We start from the raw sequence: 22,995 nt of genomic DNA on the forward strand, positions 1-22,995 counted from the left end.
ACTTTCATGTCACTCTATGGAGGTTGTGGACCTCAAGGTGCAGTCGTTGGCTGTGTGGGGGCGGCGGGAGCATCAATCCGGTGTCCGACACAGACATCGCCCGCCGCTTCTCAAGAGTCCAAACACGTACCGGCTGGGCGAAATACGGCGAAAATGGTGGACGCTGCTGTACGGATGAGTACCACATGAATCAGCAGAGGAGTTATATGAACCAGGAGGAGCAGTATGAACACTGCTAGCTTCCTCACAGCCTCATATGAGCCCTGTTCACACACGTCAGGTAAGGACATGGGCATATCCCGCACTAAAGACTTAGTTACCACAAAACCGAAGCGAATTAACCGCTCTGTGGCAGTATGAGTGGCAGCCAATCAGAACACGCTATGTAGCGCACGTGTACGCCGGTTAGCCAATAGCGGCTCGCCTCCCTCACACAGAGCCGGTGACTAGAGGAGTTAGCCAATTACAGCGCACAATAGGAGCGATTGGCCCGGCAAATGTAAGAGGCGCGCTGTGATTGGTCGCCGCTGTGCGCCGGTTTCCGGTGCTGGCGGCTGCGGTCGTTCAGTTCTTGATGCGCCGCCCGCTGCTCCTGTTGCTGTGTCCCTGCCTGCTTGGCCTCGTCCTGCAGCTGTGGCTCCGCTCCCCGCACCACCCGCTGGTCATCGGCATCCTGTCCGCCCGGCAGAACCGCGCCCTACGGGACACCATCCGCAGTACGTGGCTCCAGAGCCTGCCTCCCGCCCAGCGCCCTCTGCTGCGCTTCATTGTGGGCTCTGAGGCCTGCTCCGTACCGCCCGAGGACCGGGAAGACCCGTACTCCTGCCGCCTGCTCAATATCAGCTCCCCTATCCTGCACCGGGAGATCGAGGCGTTCACTGGGCCGGAGCCCGCCCGCTCCCCGCACCGTCAGCTCAGCGTCACCTTCCGGGTGTTACACCCGATCATCATCACCCGCCTGGGGGCGTGGTGTCCCGGCCTCACCCGGAATATCAGTGTCCGTCTGTTCCAGGCTGAGCATGAGGATCCGCTGTTTGTGGCCCGCCTCACCCCACTCAGCCCGGGCTCGCCCATCACGGGCGGACTGTGTTACAAGCCTGTGGAGCAGTTCATCCTCCCGGAGGGCTTCCATGGCACAGTGCGCTGGGACAGCCATGACGCCTACGGGTTACCAGTGTGGGGGGTTCATCGGGTCACCCTGAACGATGGCGGGGGCGTGCTGCAGGTGACGGCGGCTGAAGAGGGGCTCCTCCCCTACGACTTCTCACAGGGCGTGGAGGGCATCGCCGGCAGCTTCATGTACACGGTCCACGATGGCGAGCTCCTCCTCCAGCGGATCATTGCCCGCCCCCAGCGCCTCACCCAACACCTCGCTGCTCTGGAGAAGGAAGAGGCGGAGCTGCAGGAGGAGAGCCACGCCCATGGTGACATGGTCTTCGTAGACGTGGTGGACACTTACCGCAACGTACCCCGCAAGCTGCTGCTCTTCTACCGCTGGCTGGAGGCCACCGCCACCTTCCACTTCCTGCTCAAGACGGACGACGACTGCTTCATCCACATGAACAACGTCCTGCGGGTCCTTGAGGACAAGAGGCTGCAGGGGCCCAACGTCTGGTGGGGGAACTTCCGCCTCAACTGGGCCGTGGAGCGGACGGGGAAGTGGCAGGAGCTGGAGTACGTGAGCCCTGCCTATCCCGCCTTCGCCTGCGGCTCCGGTTACGTCATCTCTTACGACGTCGTCCAGTGGCTCGCTGCCAACGCCGATCGGCTGAAAACCTACCAGGGTGAAGACGTCAGCATGGGCATCTGGATGTCGGCCATTGGCCCCCGCCGTTACCAGGACGACGGCTGGCTGTGCGAAAAGTCATGTGACCGTGCCATGCTGTCTGCCCCGCAGTTCTCTATGCAGGAATTGGCCGAGCTCTGGAAGCAGGAACGGCGCTGTGGTAATCCCTGCGAATGTGCCAAGTGACTACGCCCGCCGATGGCAACCAATGCCTCCACTATCCATCGGGGGACACAGCTCTTGTCCCCCCTTTGTCAGTATAGGGGCGACCTTTATTATCAGCGGACTCCCCTACGTAGGGTGTTCTGCAGCTGGTTATTACGGGTCACCGGTGGTCATATTTATTGTGCCCGTCTGGGCGGAGTGTAGAAGATGTGCCACCTGATCCCATATGCAGACATCGTTATTTGGGTTTAAAATGCTGGATTTGACTTTAAATTGCCCTCAAAGGTCTTTGAAATCTGGGTGACGAGCAATATGGCCGCCACTCTGGTAGTAACACAGCTTTCCTACAGTCCTGATGAGCGCTCCCCTAGGTTTGTCTCCACTCCTGTGCTGGAGGAGATATCCTGTTCGGAAGACTGTGGAGGCGGCCATGTTGGTTGTCGCCCACCTTTCCTCGGATGAGAGGGCGGCTCCAGGACTTGCAGTTACCGGTATTGAGAAGACACCTTCTATTTATTATGTTCCTTGCTGTAGGAAATCTCTGGAGTGGGCGGAGTCTGCGATTCCCCCACCCCCAGAATGCTTTGCACCTTTATAACTAGATGTATATATCATATTACAGGTCACATCTATATTTATTAATGTGAGATTATTAATAAAAGGGGGCACATACTTTATTATAATGTATCCAGCGCAAGAAGGAGGTGAAACTCTGCTGCGATGATCAGAGGCTGAAGATAAGTGTCCTGGCGTCCACAGCACAGGGAGAACAGAATACTGATGATGGCGGAGTAGAATTACTGCAAGAAACTCCTCTGTTGTAGTACCCAAGGATCACCACACAATGTTTTAGTGTGCAGGGTTCACTACTAGAGGTCAGCACGTGATGCCTCAGTGTTGGGGTTCACTACTAGAGGTCAGCACGTGATGCCTCAGTGTCGGGGTTCACTACTAGAGGTCAGCACGTGATGCCTCAGTGTCGGGGTTCACTACTAGATGTCACCACGTGATGCCTCAGTGTCGGGGTTCACTACTAGATGTCACCACGTGATGCCTCAGTGTCGGGGTTCACTACTAGATGTCACCACGGGATGCCTCAGTGTCGGGGTTCACCACGTGATGCCTCAGTGTCGGGGTTCACCACGTGATGCCTCAGTGTCGGGGTTCACCACGTGATGCCTCAGTGTCGGGGTTCACCACGTGATGCCTCAGTGTCGGGGTTCACCACGTGATGCCTCAGTGTCGGGGTTCACCACGTGATGCCTCAGTGTCGGGGTTCACCACGTGATGCCTCAGTGTCAGGGTTCACCACGTGATGCCTCAGTGTCAGGGTTCACCACGTGATGCCTCAGTGTCAGGGTTCACCACTAGAGGTTACCACGTGATGTCTCTCTATCCAGAGATTGCCACTAGAGGTCACTACACAATATTTGTGTCCCGGGGCTACTACTAAAGGTCACTACATGATCCTGGGTTTACCACTAGAGGTCACCTCATGGTGTCAGGGGTCACCACATGATGCATTAGTGTTCACCACTAGAGGTCACCACATGTGTCAGGATTAACGTCTGGTGGTTATCACATGATGTCCCAGGGTCAGGATTCACCGCTCTGTACCTCATGTCTCCTCAGCTGATATTATGTATTCAAGATCATAACCCCTGACGACTAGAGAGGAGGCTGAGGCAGCTCTGTAGCCGTGTGATTAGGACAGGCTTTGTGTGTACTAATAGGATGGCGGTTATTTTATTTCTCCTGATGATTTCTCCCTAGACAAAATGAGCCATTATAACTAATGAAAGGTATTTGGAAATATATTTATAAAAACAAAAAAAAAACATTTTCATGAAGTTTATTTTTTATAAGTCATGGTGAACCGCTTTTAAGGGGTTGTCCGGGTTCAGGGCTGAACCCGGACATAAGCTCCCCTTCACTCTGTTAGCATGTAGCATTTCCTTGCTCCGATGCATCGCGCGGGGCCAGGCCTATGACATACCAGGCTTTGTATCCGTATGCTAGGTGGAGAATTCCACCTAGCAGTGAGCCTGATGCAATGGGTGGTGTATAGCACTGTTCTGGGCTGTTTTAGAAGTGGGTATCACTAGTACCCCCCGAAAGGAGTGAAGGGGAGTTTATAAGGACAATTCCTTCATGTATTCCTGAGGCTAGGTCATCAGTCTGGGAATACCGGACAACCCCTTTAATGAAAGTCATCAGAACAGCTGAAATAAAAAGAAGCCCCAAATACGGAGAGCACATTAGGGTACCCGGTGTTCACACTCGTGCCATTTAAGGTTACTTGTTTTTTGTCGCACATGTGCCAATAAGTGCACACAGACCTTATACCTGAAATATTGCAGGTCCACTCTGTGTTATGCGGAATTCATTCTACGGTTTTACCACTAGAAGGCGTCATGATATCCATATCATCTCATGAGCCAATGACGATTGTTGATTTACAAAATGTCAACACAGGCACACTGGGCGATGTGCAAACGTGGCGCCGAGCATGTACCGATAAAAAGTCATTTGCCTTAGGCCTCTTTCAGACTGGCATCCCGAATTTGCTCCAGATGCGTCCCGGGTGCATTGCGGGAAAATTTCACAGTAAATTTTGGTTGCGTTTAGTTTATCGCGCGGGTGCAATGCGTTTTGCACGCGCATGATAAAAACTGATTGTGGTACCCAGACCTGAAGTTCGGGTTTGGGTTCGGTGTTGTGTAGATGTTATTATTTTCCCTTATGGTTATAAGGGGAAATAATAGCGCTCATAATGCTTAGTAAAATGTTGCTTGAGGGGTTAAAATATAATAATAATTAACTCCCCTCGTCCACTTGACCGCGCAGCCAGCATTATCTTCTTTGAGGACCTGCAAAAGGACCTTTGGCGTAATCACGCTCACCACGTGGCGAGCGCGGTGACGTTATCGTAGGTCCTTCTGAATGAAGATAGAAGATTATTCTATCTTCATTCAGCAGGACCTGCGCTGACGTTACCACGCTCACCATGTGGTGACCGCGATTACGTCATCAAAGGTCTTTTTTGCAGGCCCCGAAAGAAGACTATGCCGGCTGCGCGATCAAGTGGATGAGGGGAGTTAATTTTTTATTTTTTTAACCCCCTCAGGCAACATTTTGCTAAGCATTCTGTATTAAGAATGCTATTATTTTCCCTTATAACCATGTTATAAGGGAAAATAATACAGTAAATTGACTTTAATCAATTTACTAACCTCATCTAGCAACCATGCATGAAAATCGCATTTGCATCTGCACTTGCTTGCGGATTCTATGCGATTTTTCACGCAGCCCCATTCATTTCTATGGGGCCAGCGTTGCGTGAAAAAACACGGAATATAGAACATGCTGCGTTTTACACACAACACGGAACTGATGTGTGAAAAAAACGCTTATTTACACAGCCCCATTGAAATGACTGGGTCAGGATTCAGTGTGGGCGCTATGCGTTCACGTCACGCATTGCACCCGCGCGGAAAACTCGCTCGTGTGAAAGGGGCCTTAGTCTTTAAAGGGGTTGTCTGAGTTCTTAAAAAAACATGTGTGTATATATAGCACTGTAAATCTGATGGGCAGCAATATATAACAGCTAAGCTAGTTTTAGGTAAAAATAAATAAATATATCTTTCCTCATTTCCCTGGTTCTCTTCTGGCCCTTTGTTTACCTGCAATAATAACAATCTCTGCCCCTCATCCTGCTCTGCAAAGGGAGTGAATAAGTCTGCCCTGAGTGACATGTCGGCCTGCTGGGAGACTCAGCAGCATGTTGTATGTGTAGGACTACAGGTCCCAGCTGTATAATGACACTGCTGATACAGGATCTTCCCCCTACCTGTTGTGCAATGCTCTGCAGAACTCTTCTGTCAGCTCCTGTGCCCAACATTTGTCTCCTCACTGCCTGTAGCTACTCAGTAAAGCCTTCAGCCCTGAGTCTTTGCTGCTGAAGGGGTTAAGAATCCAGGGAGAGAGCAATAAGCAGCAGCCGCAGTGCAGGGGGGCGTGGCCAGCACAGTGACTTCTCATGTACAGACTCATCTGCTCTCTCAGGCTTGTGCACAAATCATCATCAGAGCAGGGAGAGAAGCTGACATCACAGGTCACGTGACCCTCCGTGAAATCTGAGAAAGGAGCAACTACAGATGCAGTAAGTGCATGGCAAAGCTGTTACATTCGATTAGTTAGAGCAAAAAAATAACTCTGACGACCCCTTTAAGTTCCGAATCTGTATACCGGAGAGAATGAACAGAGACGTGGAGTCAGACGTCTGAGGGACGTTCTCTACCCTGCACTTGGCCTTACAGGCTTTATTATAGGAATACATACATTATCTGCTTCCTTTACGTTCAAAATCAATTATCCGGGTCACCACTTGCAGGATCACACGCCGTACATTCAGCACATGAGCCTAGCGCGAGTGATTCTCTCGCTAAAGCGCCTGCAAGGGATCCAGACTTGCGCAGGTACGGCACGTGATCACATCTCTGATAACCTTTAATGAATCATTAGCATTATTTAAAGATGCCGAATATGTATAAGAGCGATAACTAAGCAAATGTATATTAAAACTAGGTTGACGGAGCGACTCGAACCCTGCACTTTCCAGTAGACATAGGTAGCCACAATGAGTCACCATTTGCCATAAATGTATAAAACACATTTGTCGGTAGAACAATCTACAGCTTCGCAACATGTGCATCCGTACAACCTATTAAACCAACAAGATGTTGGAAAGATGCATGATATCATATAAAACACACACAAAAAACGTAGGGACACGAAAAATATGAAACTTTTTGTTAGGCAAATAATTACAACAACACATGAATCAAGACAAATATCTAAAAAAGTTAAGCAGCAATGCAGGTAAGTGCCGCGAGAAGTAGCTCACCTGCTGACCAACAAGGTGTAAGATCCCAACATCTAAACTTGCTCAACCCAAGGACAAAAGAGCAAAAACAAAGTATACCAATAATCTCCTGGGGACTATCTCATAATCCCATATGCAAGAATCCACATAAGGTACCAATAAGGAAACCATCTGTGGATGTAAGAACTACAGGCAGATGAAAGGGGCAGAAAATACCTGGGAAATGGTACAATACAGGGATCCAACCTTCAGTAAGCTGTGAGCGCACCCCAACGCATGTTTCGCTCCACTTCTTCAAGGGGCATCCGGACAGAAAACTCGCTCTTGTGAAAGACCTAAAAGGTGTCACGTGGGCAGGAACATCGATATAATGTAGTTATGTTACCGAAGTGGTTAATGGCGCCGCCATACTATAGTGTGCAAACTGCCCCATAGAAGTCACAGATCCGTGTGCCTGATCCTGGAAACTCACTACAGGTCCTGTTATTGTCCGTTTTTGCAGATCAGTCTCAGTCATTCAATGGAAAAACAAATAAGGAAATGAAAGTCCGCACTCGTATCAGCGGTGGTGTAAATAGGCTCAGGTCCTTTATGCCATACAGTGGATTGCTACGATATGGATTAACCCATAAGATACCAGCACCATACGGAGCTCTGATCGGGCGTGAGCAGGAGCCCCGTCTGCCCGATCAGCGGCAGGGGCCCGGCTGTATACGCCAGCATTGGTGAACACACCGATGCCAGCGTATTAACCCCTTGTATGTCATGGTCGGTGCTGACCGCAGCATGCACAGGGTTTGTGGAGGGCACCCTACACCACCCCATCAGGCTGCAGTGACAGGGACCCGATGGCTGGAACAGCACCCTGATGCCTTACACAGGCGTCGAGGGCTTGCCTCCTACGGAAGCTTAGGAGACCCAGCCCACAGAGTGGATCTTGTAGGGAGACTGTCAGTGTAAAAGCTGGCACATGTATTGTAATGCATTTTAGAAGGGATCAGACCACGATCACAAATGTTGAAGTCCCATAGTGGGACAAAAATTAAAAGTATCAAGTTAAAAAAGTAAACACCTATTTCCTATCATAAAGACATGTAAAAGATGGGGGGGGGGGGGGAAGAAAGAAAAACAGACATATTAGGTACTGCAGGGTCCGTAATGACCGGCTCTATAAAAATATAACCTGATCCACCTCTTCAGGTGAACGCCGTAAAAAAGGCTTTCCAAAACAGCCATTTTTGGTTACCTTGCCTCACAAAAAGTCCCCCCAAAATGCTACCAGTCACCTAATCCTGCAAAAATCAAACCCAATGTGGGGATTCGCTCTGGTAGGCAGATTAGCGGACGCAGTACGGAGGCAAAAACAAGGTCTTTGACTTAATCAGTGCAGTGTTTATTCACACATAAACAAAAATGACAGTTCGTCGTCTTGGTGTTGATTCACACCATGGCAAGTCCACAGAACAAAAACATTCACCTTGTCGGCGGTTTTGGCAGTAGCAGTCCCCAACGGGCTTTAGGGCCTGCTTCCCAGCAATGCGGCTCTCAGCCCTTTAGTACGGCACACATCATGCAGATCCCAAACCACAGATATTCTCTGTGAAATGGAGGATCATCCACACACAGATGAGACTGCTGGCTGGGTTTTATATTCCTAACCAAAACCCGGCCTGGAACGTGGGGAACAGCCACCCACCCTGTACTTCGGCTGCTCCCAGTAAGAGTCGGTCCGGATCGGCTTTACAGCCATACTAAATAACAAATAGTGTCAGTCAGCACTAACTGCCGCTGACACTTAAAATTACTGGCTCTTACCTTACCGAGGCCAGGAATCTCGGTGACACATATCTTCCGTCAATGACGGCCCCTTGAGCTTTCCTAGACCCTGCAAAAGACAATCGCCAGAAAAATAAAAAACAAATATGGCTTTCAGAAAATGGTAACATGAAAAAAATGTAAAAAACAAAAAAGACATATTAGACATCTCTGCGTCCGTAACGACCTGGTGTATAAAAATATCACAAAAAGTGTAATATTGAACTATCAAAAAATCTTATGTACCCAAAAGTAGTACCAATAACAATGTTTACTCTTCTCGTACTAAACAAGCCTGTACACAAGACGATCTGCAGAATGATAAAAAATATATGGCTTTCAGAAAATGGTGACAATATGGCCCCTTTCACACGAGCGAGTTTTCCGCGCGGGTGCAATGCGTGAGGTGAACACATTGCACCCGCACTGAATCGGGACCCATTCACCTAAATGGGGCTGTGCACATGAGCGGTAATTTTCACACATCACTTGTGTGTTGCGTGAAAATCGCAGCAAGCTCTATATTGTGCGTTTTTCATGCAACGCAGGCCCCATAGAAGTGAATGGGGCTGCATGAAAATCGCAAGCAAATACGGTAACGATTTTTCACGCATGGTTGCTAGGTGACGATCGGGATGGGGACCCGATCTTTATTATTTGCCCTTATAACATGGTTATAAGGGAAAATAATAGCATTCTTAATACAAAATGCTAAGTACATTAGGGATGGAGGGGTTAAAAAAAAATATTAAACTCTCCTCATCCACTTGTTCGCGCAGCCTGGCTCATCTTCTTTCTTCTTCTTTGAGGACCTAGGGGAAAAGGACCTTTGGTGATGTCACTGCGCTCATTACTTGGTCCATCACCAGTTTTTGCAGCTTGGATGTGGACCTATTCACTTCAATGGGGCCGCAAAAACAGTTTCCCTTTAAATGCGACATGGCAGCTTAACCCCTTAAGGACCGGGCTCATTTTCACCTTAAGGACCAGGCCATTTTTTGCAAATCTGACCAGTGTCACTTTATGTGGTGCTAACTTTAAAACGCTTAGACATATCCAGGCCATTCTAAAATTGTTTTTTCGTCACATATTGTACTTCATGACACTGGTAAAATGGAGTAAAAAAAAAAATCATTATTTATAAAAAAAAAATACCAAATTTACCAAAAATTTTGAAAAATTAGCAAATTTTTAAGTTTCAATTTCTACTTCTATAATACATAGTAATACCTCCAAAAAGTAGTTATTACTTTACATTCCCCATATGTTTACTTCATGTTTGGATCATTTTGGGAATGATATTTTAGTTTTTTGCGGATTTTACAAGGCTTAGAAGTTTAGAAGTGAATCTTGAAATTTCTCAGAAATCTCAAAAACCAACTTTTTAAGGACCAGTTCGGGTTTGAAGTCACTTTGTGAAGCTTACATGATAGAAACTCCATAAAAGTGACCCCATCTAAGAAACTACACCCCTCAAGGTATTCAAAACTGATTTTACAAACGTCGTTAACCCTTTAGGTGTTCCACAAGAGTTATTGGCAAATAGAGATGACATTTCATAATTTCTTTTTTTTTGCAAATTTTCCATTTTTTCCAGTAACAAAGCAAGGGTTAACAGCCAAACAAAACTCAATATTTATGGCCCTGATTCTGCCATTTACAGAAACACCCCATATGTGGTCGTAAACTGCTGTACGGGCACACGGCAGGGCGCAGAAGAAAAGGAATGCCATACGGTTTTGGAAGGCAGATTTTGCTGGTCTGTTTTTTTTGACATCATGTCCCATTTGAAGCCCCCCTGCCCCTGATGCACCCCTAGAGTAGAAACGCCATAAAAGTGACCCCATCTAAGAAACTACACCCCTCAAGGTATTCAAAACTGATTTTAAAAACGTCGTTAACCCTTTAGGTGTTCCACAAGAGTTATTGGCAAATGGAGATGACATTTCAGAATTTTAATTTTTTGGCAAATTTTCCATTTTAATCCATTTTTTCCAGTAACAAAGCAAGGGTTAACAGCCAAACAAAACTCAATATTTATGGCCCTGATTCGGTAGTTTACAGAAACCCCCTATATGTGGCCGTAAACTGCTGTACGGGCACACGGCAGGGCGCAGAAGGAAAGGAATGCCATACGGTTTTTGGAAGGCAGATTTTGCTAGACTGTTTTTTTTTTTACACCATGTCCCATTTGAAGCCCCCCTGATGCACCCCTAGAGTAGAAACTCCAAAAAAGTGACCCCATTTTAGAAACTATGGAATAGGGTGGAAGTTTTGTTGGTACTAGTTTAGGGTACATAGGATTTTTGATTGCTCTATATTACACTTTTTGTGAGGCAAGGTAACAAGAAATAGCTTTTTTGGCACAGTTTTTTTTGTTTGTTATTTACAACATTCATTTGACAGGTTAGATCATGTGGTATTTTTATGGACCAGGTTGTCACGGACGCGGCGATACCTAATATGTATACAATTTTTTTATTTATGTAAGTTTTACACAATGATTTCATTTTTGAAACAAAAAAAAATCATGTTTTAGTGTCTCCATAGTCTGAGAGCCACAGTTTTTTCAGTTTTTGGGCAATTATCTTAGGTAGGGTCTAATTTTTTGCGGGATGAGATGACGGTTTGATTAGCACTATTTTGGGGGGCATATGACTTTTTGATCGCTTGCTATTACACTTTTTGTGATGTAAGATGACAAAAAATGACTTTTTTTACACATTTTTTATTTTTTACGGTGTTCCTCTGAGGGGTTAGGTCATGTGATATTTTTATAGAGCTGGTCGATACGGACACGGCGATACCTAATATGTATACTTTTTTTTATTTATGTAAGTTTTACACAATAATATCATTTTTGAAACAAAAAAAATCATGTTTTAGTGTTTCCATAGTCTAAGAGCCATAGTTTTTTCAGTTTTTGGGCGATTATCTTGGGTAGAGTATGATTTTTGCAGGATGAGATGACTGTTTGATTGGCACTATTTTGGGGTCCATATGACTTTTTGATCGCTTGCTATTACACTTTTTGCAGGACAAGAGCGCTAGTCCTCGAGCGCTAACTGCCGGCGTTTCAGGACGAGCATTCTCGTCCTGGGTCGTTAAGGTGTTAAAGTTATCCCAGTGAAACATGCACTCCAAAAACCATATGGCATTCCTTTCCTTCTGCGTCCTGCCATGTGCCCATACTGCAGGTACGACCACATATGGGGTGTTTCCGTAACCTACAGAATCGGGGTAATAAATATTGAGCTTTGTTTGGCCGTTAACCCCTACTGTACAAGACAAATGAATTAAAATGGAAAATCTGCACCAAAAAAAAGTGAAATTTAAAAATGTAATCTCCATATTCTTTAAATTCTTGTGAAACACCTAAAGTGTTAACAAAATTAGTAAAATTTGTTTTGAGTAACTTGAGGGGTTTAGTTTCTAAAATGGGGTCATTTATGGGTGGTTTCTACTAAGCCCCACAAAGTGACTTTATAACTAAACTAGTCCTCAAAAAAGTGGGTTTTGAAAATTTTCTTAAAAATTAAGATAAAACATATTGACTAAAACGTATCACTAACATGAAGTACAATGTGTTACGAGAATTTTTTTTTGAATGTCTTGGATAAGTAAAACCATTCCAGAGTTATTACCAGGGGTGCATCTAGCCTCTGCTGCCTGAGGCGAAAACTGAAACTGCGCCCTCCCCTCCACTCCCAATTTCTTAACCTACCCCCTTCCCTTAAGCCCCTGGCCCTTCCGCTGCTCTCGTCTTGCCCCTACCTGGTGCTGCCTGAGGCGATCGCCTCACCTGGCCTAATTGTTGGTTAACCCTGGTTATTACCACATAAAGGGACACATGTCAGATTTGCAAAAATCAGGCCTGGGATTTAAGGTGAAAAGTGGCTCCATACTGAAGGGGGTTAACCCTTTCCTGACCTGCCGATTTAGCATTTCCATTTTTCGCTTCCTGCCTTTCCAGAGCAATAACTTTTTATTTTCCCTTTTACATAGCCATATGAGGGCTTGTTTTTTGCAGGTCAAGTTGTACTGTAATTCCAAATGGGGTGGAATTAGAAAATAAAATACAATTCTGCCACAGTTTATGTTTTTTTTTTATTTTTTATGTTGTTCACTATGCGGTAAAACTGACTTTGTGCTCTTCTTTCTCCAGGTCAGTCCAAATCCGGAGATACCATATGTATACTTTACTTTACTTTTACGTTTTTAGGCTACATTCCTGCAACCGTAAGTGTTTTGCGGTCCACAAATTGGGGTTCCGCAAAACACGGATGCTGGCCATGTGCGTTCCATATTTTTGCACGTTCACTCACCCTTGCTTTAGGTTCAGCTGCTGACTAATGTGCTGATCAGCCCTCCTGGTAATTCTGGGCACTTTGTTCCGCCCCTTTGCCTGAGGTTAGGTTCCTAATCGCTAGTTAATCAGTGAAGGTGAGATATTCTGCCTGACAACCGCCTCTGATTTCATGCTGCCTGCCTTGACTTTAGCCTGTTTTCTGTATTACTTCATTGCTGCTTGCCCTGACATCGGACTTGTTTCTTGTATTCGCTTATACGCTTTCCCCTGTGGATCAGCTGCCAACTAAACAGGGACTATCTCAGGAGGTAGTGGCCTGGCGGCTCCCCTGAGCTGTTTCAAGAAGTATCCCAGGAACAAATACTGGCATACCTGCACAGTATGTCCACCCTCCTCGCTGCCCTGATGACTACCGCAGCGGTACTGCAACCATCGTCGGCTGCCACAGCACCCTTGCCGTCTCCTACTTCCACAGGAGGTTCTGGAATGTCTGTCACCTCCTTCACGCTGTGAAGGTGATCCCAAGCTATGTTGTGGGTTCAAAAACCAGCGCACAATTCGTTTCAAATTGTCCCACCAGTTCCCCACTGATCAGACCAAAATGGCATTCATAATATCTCATCTGTCTAGAGAGGCCCTTGTCTGGGCAAACCCTTTATTTGGTCACAGGGAATCTGCAGGAATTCCATAGGGTTTTTGAGGAACCAAGGTAACTTCTGCTGCCTCCTCCCTACTATGATTTTGTCAGGGCAGGCTCTTAGCGAATACGCCATCCAATTCCTAACCTTGGCCTTGTAGCTGGCATGGAATAGTGAACAGCTTGTGGCTGAACTGGCGGATAGAGACATATCATCTAGGAGCCCTGGTCTTGCTGGCTATCTGCATTAATCTTCGGTTCCAGGAACTTGCCAAGGAAGCAACTCGCGAGAGGAGACCACTTCCCCTGGCACCTATGTTTCAAAAGCCGCTGTCTCCTGCACCATCTTCTTTCTATTCTGCTATGGATTTTGATCTAGTGCTAAATTGAAGATTCAGTATATTCTAATGCAGTGCTACTACTTGCAGGCCTATATTGGAATATATCAATAATAGGAATCTGAGCCTCAAGCAGGCTCTGGCCTATCATTACAAGTAGTGATGAGCGAACTTGTGTTTTAAGTTCGGCGTCTAAAGTTCGGGTTCGGGTTAGCGGAGAATCCCGATATGGATTCCGAATACCGTTGTGGTCCGTGGTAGCGGAATCAATAATGGCCGATTATTGATTCCGCTACCACGGACCACAACGGAATTCGGAATCCATATCGGGATTCTCCGCTAACCCGAACCCGAACTTTAGACGCCGAACTTAAAACACAAGTTCGCTCATCACTAATTACAAGGTAAAATCTTCCTTCATCTCCAGAGGGAGCTGTTACTGACACGGGAGCATATGGCTCCCTCATTTTTACCATTCAGATGCCATGGTAACATTTGATCACAGCGCCTGAGTTGTTAAATGGCTGTGAACGTCATTAGCCCTGGGTCTTTGCTGTCGCCATATTTAAAGTGCAAACTTCCACAGTATACAGTATGTGTGGCAGATGTCATGAAGGTGCTAACATAATACAGTCACACTTCCCTAATATAATCACCCTTACCATATGCGGCAGTGGAGCGGCCAGAGGGGCATACTGGTGCCACTAAATTGGTATGTCTCTCCCACAGAAAGCTGGGTGATAAATAAAAGTCTGGAAAAGTTGGACTTTTCATGAGCACCCATGGACTTTAAGGAGTTGTCTCACTTCTTGAAAATGATAGGTTAGCCATTGCCATTTAAGTTTCTACAGTATGAAACTTCAGGAAGGGGAAGTGAGAGTGATGCTCTGCCCTGCTGCTTTTAGGGACAGGAGGATGTCGATGGAGGAGGCAGATAAGCTCCTAGTGTGGGAACCAGACCTGCTCTGTATTCTCCCCAACTGCCACTGTCGATACCACTGCCTCTCCAGCCACCACTGTGGATACAGATGCCAATACTACTAATACTGGCTGGATCACTGGTGCTGCTATAACCCACATTCTGACTCTCAGATAACGAGGCATGGGTCTTTCATTTTCCAGACATTTTATTATAAGGCCTATAAATGAAAAGTAACAGGTTTGGTACACGCAGATTATTGAACGGTACTAGCAAAATAGTATTTTCTGTAATTTAAAGAGGTTATCCCATAACTAATGGGAAAAATGAAAATCAGACATCATATACTGTAGGACATGACAACCTCTTTCTAACAAAGCTAGAACCAGCCCTGTACCTCACATGGATTCAGAGATCTTCCCATTCATTCCTCTGCTAGATTTATATCAAGCTGGCAGCTCAGGGGAGTGTCTTTTCTGTTGCAGCTCAGGGGCGTGTCCATGCTCTCCCTATCACCGCTTAGGAGGCAGGTGAAGGATCAAAATGAGCATGTGCGACCATCTCAGTGAGCAGGTCAAAGAAATAAGAAAAGAACAAACATCAGGTGGCGCTATACAGATACATTTTATTAAACAACTCAGTGGCTATGCAAAATTTTTAATTACATGCAATTACAAAAGTATTCATATGCAGGTGCTGGTTTGAAAACTAGAGTATTTTTTGAGGGACAACCCCTTTAAATACAGAGGTGCAATTATATGTCCCAAATCCCTCCCTTCCACAAATACACTGCACACTGGTATTGACAATTTACAATGGTGATAATGCAATTTTTATAGTGAAACATGTTTGAACTACATTATCTGATGCAGTAATACTTCACAAATAGGGTTGAGTGAACCCGAACTGCAAAGTACCCGGACCCGAAACCATACTTTTCCACTGAAGTTCGGGTTCAGTGTTCGGGTGATTTTATTATTTTCCATTATAAGGGTACTTTCACACTAGTGTTTCTTTTCCGGTATTGAGTTCTGTCCTAGGGGCTCAATACCGGAAAAAAAACTGCTCAGTTTTATCCTAATGCATTCTGAATGGAGAGCAATCTGTTCAGTATGCATCAGGATGTCTTCAGTTCAGTCACTGTATGGTTTTTAGACTGAAAAAATACCGCAGCATGCTGCTGTATTTTCTCAGTCCAACATTCCAGAACACTTGCCGGCATTATTTTACATTGAAATGCATTAATGCCAGAATCCAGCGGCACTAGTGTGAAAGTACCCTAACATGGTTATAAAGGAAAATAATAGCATTCTTAATACAGAATGCTAAATAAAATGGCCATTGAGGGGTTAAAAATAATTTTTAAAAAACTCACCTCAGCCACTTGATCGCGCAGCCGGTATCATCTTCTTTCTGAAGGACCTGCAATGACGTCACCGCACTCACCACGTGGTGAGCGCAGTGACGTCATTGCAGGTCCTGCTGAATGAAGATAGAAGGACCTGCGGTGACATCACCGTGCTCACCACCTGGTAAGCGCGGTGAAGTCATTGCAGGTGCCTTTTGCAGGTCCTGCAGAAAGAAGAATGAAGAGAATACCAGCTATGCGATCAAGAGGATGAGGTGAGTTTTTTTAAAATAATTTTTAACTCCTTCTGTCTTAAGAATGCTATTATTTTTTATTATTATTTTCATGTTATAATGGAAAGCAATAAAGTGAAGTTCGGGTCTTCATTGACTTTAATGGGGTCTGAGTTCAGGGTCAAGTTCGGGTCTCGAACCCTAAACTTCGACCTGAAGTTCGGCCGAACTTGGCAACCTGGACTTTGACAGGTTCGCTCATCCCTATTCACTAAATCTAGGTGTAGCAATGCAATATTGCACCAATTTAGGAAGTTCAGTGTAATGAGTAAAAAAGAGAGACATGAGAAGACAACCACAAGCAGACCCTCTGTCCTGTCCCAGTCCACATAGAATAGAAATTAAGATTAATTTGATTAAATGAAAAATTCCATCTGTCGTACTAGTACAAAGGTGCAGAAATACCCCATTATAGCGCTGCTGGTTAGAACGGAAGGGAAACTTCGATTCAACTAGACACTGTGATATAGTATGCTATCACTAACGCTGTTATAATTTGCATTACTGATGTGAAATGCATTTACTGCTGTATCTACCCCCCCTCCTTATCTTGCGGCAATGTACAACGCATTCAGTAGCACGGCAATGATAATGGTGTTATGACTGCCTTTTTGATTTTAAAGAATGACACACATTAACTAAAACTCGGTTATGACAATGTAATAGTTTTGCAGCGATGTGGAATGTCTTTTACACTAGACACTGTGATGCAGTAACGCCTTCACTCACACTGTTATAATTTGCGTTACCAATCCGTTCTCTTGCGGCATTGCATTGCATTGCATGATATATATCATTTCAACTACATGCTGTGATGCAGTAATGCAAGTAAATAGAAACTGCTTGCTAGAAAAAAATATAAGAGTAATTTGTCAGTGCTTACAAGAATGTAATCTGCATGGAAGTGTAGAAAGAAATGTCTGTACACCTGCCAGCAAATACACCTGATAGTGACCAGTTTTCACTCCCCTCAATATTACCCTTTATTTCTCTCCCTATAATCTTCCTATACTGCCTCTAGCTCAGTGTTTTTGTCTGCAGAGGCGGAGCCACAGCACAGCTTCCTGTCAAGTCGCAGGTACAAAGCAGAATGATTGGCTGCCCCAGACTGTCTATCAGTCTGTGAGCCAATCAGGGAAAGCCCTCCCCTTCCTCCCAGTGTCATGTGAGCCTCCTCCTTCTTCCTCCCTTGTGGTTTTGCCCACCAACATGGATAGTGAAATGGTGCTGCGCAATGTTTTATGCGATTCGTCTGAAACTAGTCAGAAAAGCTTTGGATTCATTTTGTGACATTCTTAATGAATATGGTTTGTTTAGAGACGAGTTGCTCATTCCTAACACCGTCCTCTCCATTTACTGCTGACGGGACCTCAGAAAAAAAGCTGAGCCTGTGCCCAGCTATTTTCATGTTCGGCTTGCTTTCCATTACATTTTGGGCCCCTGTTCTTGAGCAAGTATCCCGACAAATAATATATTTTTTTTTTAATGACAGTTACACTTTAAAATGTACAGAACTTAAGGTAGATTTCATACTGGCGATCCGGCACTAGAGACTTCCTGTATTTCTGGTGGGAGGGAGAAAATAAATACCCCAAATCATGCTAATAGCTATTTCTGGGAAAAGCCCCCCCCCCCCTGCAGACTGTGCTGTTTAGCTGCCTAAAAGGGAAAGTCCAGAGGCCTTAAAAGTGAAATCTCAATTTGTGGTTGGCAGGGTCTCACTCTCTGGCAGTCTGGACTGTGACCATGATGGGACCAAAGAAAGTCTGAAGAGAATGGTGAGATTGCTCTGTTTTCTCTTCAGAAGAGTGACAGTGTTAACGAGTACTGTATTAGGCCTCCTGTATACGACCATACCCATTTTGCAGTCTGCAAATCTCGGATCTGCAAAATACAGATGTGGTCTGTGTGCATCCCGCAATTTTTTGGGCCCCATTGTAGCAATTCCTATTTTGGTCCACAGAATGGACAAGAATAGGACACATTTTATAATTTGTGACATGGCCCCACGGATGCGGTCAGCACACGTCCCCATCGAAATAAATGCGTCCACATTTGATCCACAAAATATGCAGATCCGATATAGACCAAAAATAAGGTGATATGCCATGAGGCCTTATGCTTAGTTTTTTCCATATGAAAATCCATGACCAGGCCGGACCTGCTCGGCTGTTTGTTCCTTGGCAGGTGCACAGGCTGCCTGTAGTGTCTGTGTGTCACCAAGCTGATGGGTAGAGTAGCATGGTTCTGCTCCACCAATCAGCTTAATATTAAGTGCTGCCATGAGTAGTGGGAGGAAAATCGCTATTCTCTCTTCAGCAGCAGCCCACCATTAAACCCCCCCCCCCGAGACCTGAATGCCATGAAAGTCCTCTCTGGTGGCGCACCCTGCTGGGCGCTACCCTAGGCACGTGGCTTTAATTTGAAATACGGCTTTGCCTGTAAGAGGTTTCATGAAGAAACCATGAAAGAGTAGATCCTTGTCTGAACAATCATCTTGTAGAGTTTATGGATGATGATTAACTTGGGGGGAGGGGGGGGGGGGGTTGAAGCGTTTAGAAAAATTATTTGTAAATGACTCCTGGTATCTTTACTGCGGGGTTGACCCAGATATTCTTGGACCCCAATGTAGGAACTTTTGAACCTGGGCGAGGATGTATGTGTAATGTGATAAGTCTTACAGCCTCTATGGGGGGGGGGGGGGGAGATATGTGGCGCTGGAATCAGTGGCCTATTGGTGCCACTAGAAGGGTATGTCTCACCCAGTGAAAACTGGGTATGAAAGAAAAGTCTTGGAAAGACGACCTTCACACAGTCAGCATTTAGTCAGTATTTGGAAGCCAAAACAAGGAATGGAACCTAAAGAGATAATATTTTTGCATCTCTTCTGAATTTTGCAAAATACTGACCAAATTCTGACTGTGTGAGAACCGCTACAGGGCAGCCAGCAAAATGTATAAGCTGTTCCTATTTTGCTTTCCCTTGTTGCATCAGTGAGAGCATCTGCTCTAAGAAAAATATAGGGGGGATGACATTGTTGATACTAAAGTTGCCCCGACTGACCAATCTAGTGGCCTACTCAAAGAGATTGAATACGTGACAAGCGTCTCTTAAGACCTGCTATTGCCTGACTATGAAACAGCACATGCCCCCTGCTGAGGTCTGGTATTTGATGAAATCATTCACCACTTAGCATACACAAGGTGGAATTCCAGCATCTTGGAACATTGCGGATCAATCGGTGCAATGGCAGATCATTTTGTTGCTGCAAGTCCAGTAGGGCGTTCATTGTCACATAGGAATGGCTGAAATGCGAGGACAGTCTCTTGGACATGGTGTTCTTTTTTCAAAAAAAAGTTGCACGACTAAATTAATCATGTGCATCATGCAGTGAGCATTTGTTATTTCCCTCAAATGCAGCGCGGCCATGATGCTCAAAACAATTACATACATAGTCAATAACTATGGCAGGAACATTGCAGCTGCACTGCATTTGGGGTATATAACACATGCTTCCTGCATGGCAGACATCATAAATTTGGTTGATGATTGATCAGCTCACCACTCCTGGGACTTTCCATGTGCACGGATCCAGACCAAGCAGGTCCAGCAAACAACAAAGGAAGGAGATCCAGCAGCTGAGGGATGTTTTTTCATAAAAACTTCTGTTATTTAAAAATCCACAAAATAGTCCACAAATCGAGCAGTCAGATATCCCCCCCACAGAACAGTCGACACATTTCGGACTAGAACTAGTCCTTACTCTAAGACCCTGAGCACTGGAGTTAAGAAACACAGTTCTAGAGAAAAGACCTTGGGAACAGGCTGAAAGCATTAATGTCCCTGTTTTTCTGAAAAAAAATCTTCAGCAGTCTGGACTGAAGAATAGAGAGTCTAAGGGGGTTGTCACAATGGCAGCTACAAATTGCCACTGATCCACTCACTCTTCCAGCAACCTGTTGCCTTCGTCCTGCAATAGGAAATACACTTCTTCTGGCTCTTATAGGGCCAGCACGCACCCTAAACTTCAACAGCCAATGGCTGGCAACACTGGGACAATTCAGGCACCTTCCTCTATGGTAGGATACCTGAGCAATAAGTTTCCTTAGCTTGCTAAGTTCTTGCTAAATGTGCTGTGTCCTGTTGTTTGCCCATGTACCGACCTCTGCCTGTTTACTGTACTCTGACCATCCACTGCCTGACCTCTGTATTGATCTTACACTGTGTGCCCTGAGCTTCAACCGATTCCCATAGTATAATAAATACACCACATAAGTTAAGTACATATCTGAGAAGCACAATAAGAGCTGGTGTAATGGTGCTTTAGCCATATGCTCATGTCTTTTTGGACTGGTATGTAGGTTGGTAGTGGGAACTACCAGTCAACACCCTTGCTCCACTACGGCTATCCCCTCTAGCCTGAAGAGATCCCAGGTGTAACTACTGGGATCATTACTGGGTAATAAATACAGATCTCCGTCAGAGTCTGCTTGCTATATGACTGGGAGGCTGTGCCGAATCCTCTTGACAGGCTGGAAGCTTAGGTGAGAGAGATGTTTTCTCTGTATTAGTTAGACCCCAGACGGGCAGGTGTTTATTGTATTGTTATTTGTTGTTAAGCTTTATGTGCCGTGGATTTACCCAAGTGACTGTTAACTTGGAGGCCATAAATTGTGCTGCGCTGAGTAGCAAATAAAGCGATATTTATTTGACCCCGGAGTCTGATAGTCTTTTATTATCAACCCCACCACAAGTACACAATCCCTTACACTCCATAAAGCCGCATTCCCTGATAGCAGCTTGTGAGCTGGCACGTTTCCGTGAAGCAGTAACACACCTGCTGACAACTTCCCACTGTGTAAGGCCCCTTTCACAGGAGCGAGTATTCTGCGCGGGTGCAATGCGTGAGGTGGACGCATTGCACCCGCACCAAATCCTGACCCATTCATTTCAATGGGGCTGTGTACATGAGCGATGTTTTTCACGCATCACGTGTGCGTTGCATGAAAATAGAAATGAATAGGTCTGCGTGAAAATCACAAGCATCCGCAAGCAAGTGCGGATGCAGTGCGATTTTTAGGCATGGTTGCTAGAAGATGGTAGTGATGAGCAACCCAGGACCCCATTAAAGTCTATTAACTGTATTATTTTCCCTTATAACATTGTTATATAGGAAAATAATAGCATTCTTAATACAGAATGCTTACTAAAATGTCTATTGAGGGGTTAAAAAATAAATAAAAAATAACTCACCCCATCCACTTGTTCACGCAGCCGGCATCGTCTTCTTTCAGGACCTGCAAAAGAACCTTTGATGAAGATCCTTCTATCTTCATTCAGCAGGACCTGCGCTGACGTCACCACGCTCATCACGTGGTGAGCGCGATTACGTCATCAAAGGTCCTTTTGCAGGTCCTGAAAGAAAAAGAAAGAAGACGATGCCGGCTGCGCAAACAAGTGGATGAGGTGAGTTAATTTTTTTGTATTTTTTAACCCCTCAATTGACATTTTAGTAAGCATTCTGTATTAAGAAGCTATTATTTTCCTTTATAACCATCTACTGGGAAAATAATAAAGTCTACTGAACATCTAACCCAAACCCGAACATAAGTGAAGAAGTCCGGGTTTGGTTATGGGTACCACAATCAGTTTTTTATAACGCGGGTGCAAAATGCATTACAAACTGAACAACGCAATGCAATCGCAGTCAAAACAGACTGAAATTGCGTGCGCACTCGTGCGGGTTTTCTGCAATGCACACGCGACGCGTCCGAAGCAAATCCGGGACGTCCATGTGAAAGAGGCCTAATGCCTTCATTTGTGAATAGAAGTCTCCTGGATTTTCTCTAAGCATGTCTACATTCTCTTTGTTAGATTGCTGACAACAGATTTTTTGCTCAACATTTTTGCATCAACATTTGTGGCACCCACCGGGAACTGACCTTTGACATGATCAAAACATCATGAATGATACTGGAAACTGTGCCAACTGAAATGTCTAATGTATGAGCTATAACACCGACTTTGACCCGGCGATCTTCCAAAATCATGGCCTCCACTTTACGGCACATTTCATCTGAAGATGCTTCGACAGGTCACTCTGAATGTGGGTCATCTTCAACTGATTTTCTATCCCATTTCAACTGATTCTAAATCCCATTTCAACTGCTTGGCCCAAAACGTTACTTGGTAGTGACCATGTACAGCATCTTCCTTTCACAGATTTCTTTAGGCTTCTTTTCTTCCTTTGTAAGGAATTTAATCACGGAACAAAGCTCAACATTCCTCACTTTCTGCCACCCGCACTGTACTGCACTTCACTTCTAGTGCTTCCATTAGACTGAACTGTTCCTGTGTGTGTTGCATGTACAGACATGTCTCAACCTGCACAGACAAGCTCAGCTCTCTAAGGTCTCATGCACACGACCATTGTGTGTTTTGTGGTCCGCAAACTGCGGATCCGCAAAACACGGATGGTGTCCGTGTGCGTTCCGCAATTT

General features: G+C 45.3%; 1 protein-coding gene across 1 annotated transcript; it reads left to right on the plus strand.

The window, feature by feature from the left end:
* The first annotated feature begins 510 nt into the window (after positions 1-510).
* On the plus strand, positions 511-2,623 carry B3GALNT2 (beta-1,3-N-acetylgalactosaminyltransferase 2). The gene has a single exon (XM_044293233.1). The coding sequence runs from the start codon at positions 575-577 to the stop codon at positions 1,970-1,972; it is 1,398 nt and encodes a 465-aa protein (XP_044149168.1). The 5' UTR covers positions 511-574; the 3' UTR covers positions 1,973-2,623.
* The last annotated feature ends 20,372 nt before the right edge of the window (positions 2,624-22,995 follow it).

The sequence above is a fragment of the Bufo gargarizans genome, chromosome 1 (assembly GCF_014858855.1).
Source record: "Bufo gargarizans isolate SCDJY-AF-19 chromosome 1, ASM1485885v1, whole genome shotgun sequence".
Taxonomy (NCBI): domain Eukaryota; kingdom Metazoa; phylum Chordata; class Amphibia; order Anura; family Bufonidae; genus Bufo; species Bufo gargarizans.

Coding starts and splice junctions, on each gene's coding strand:
- B3GALNT2 (XM_044293233.1), top strand. CDS start 575: ATGCGCCGCCCGCTGCTCCTGTTGCTGTGTCCCTGCCTGCTTGGCCTC.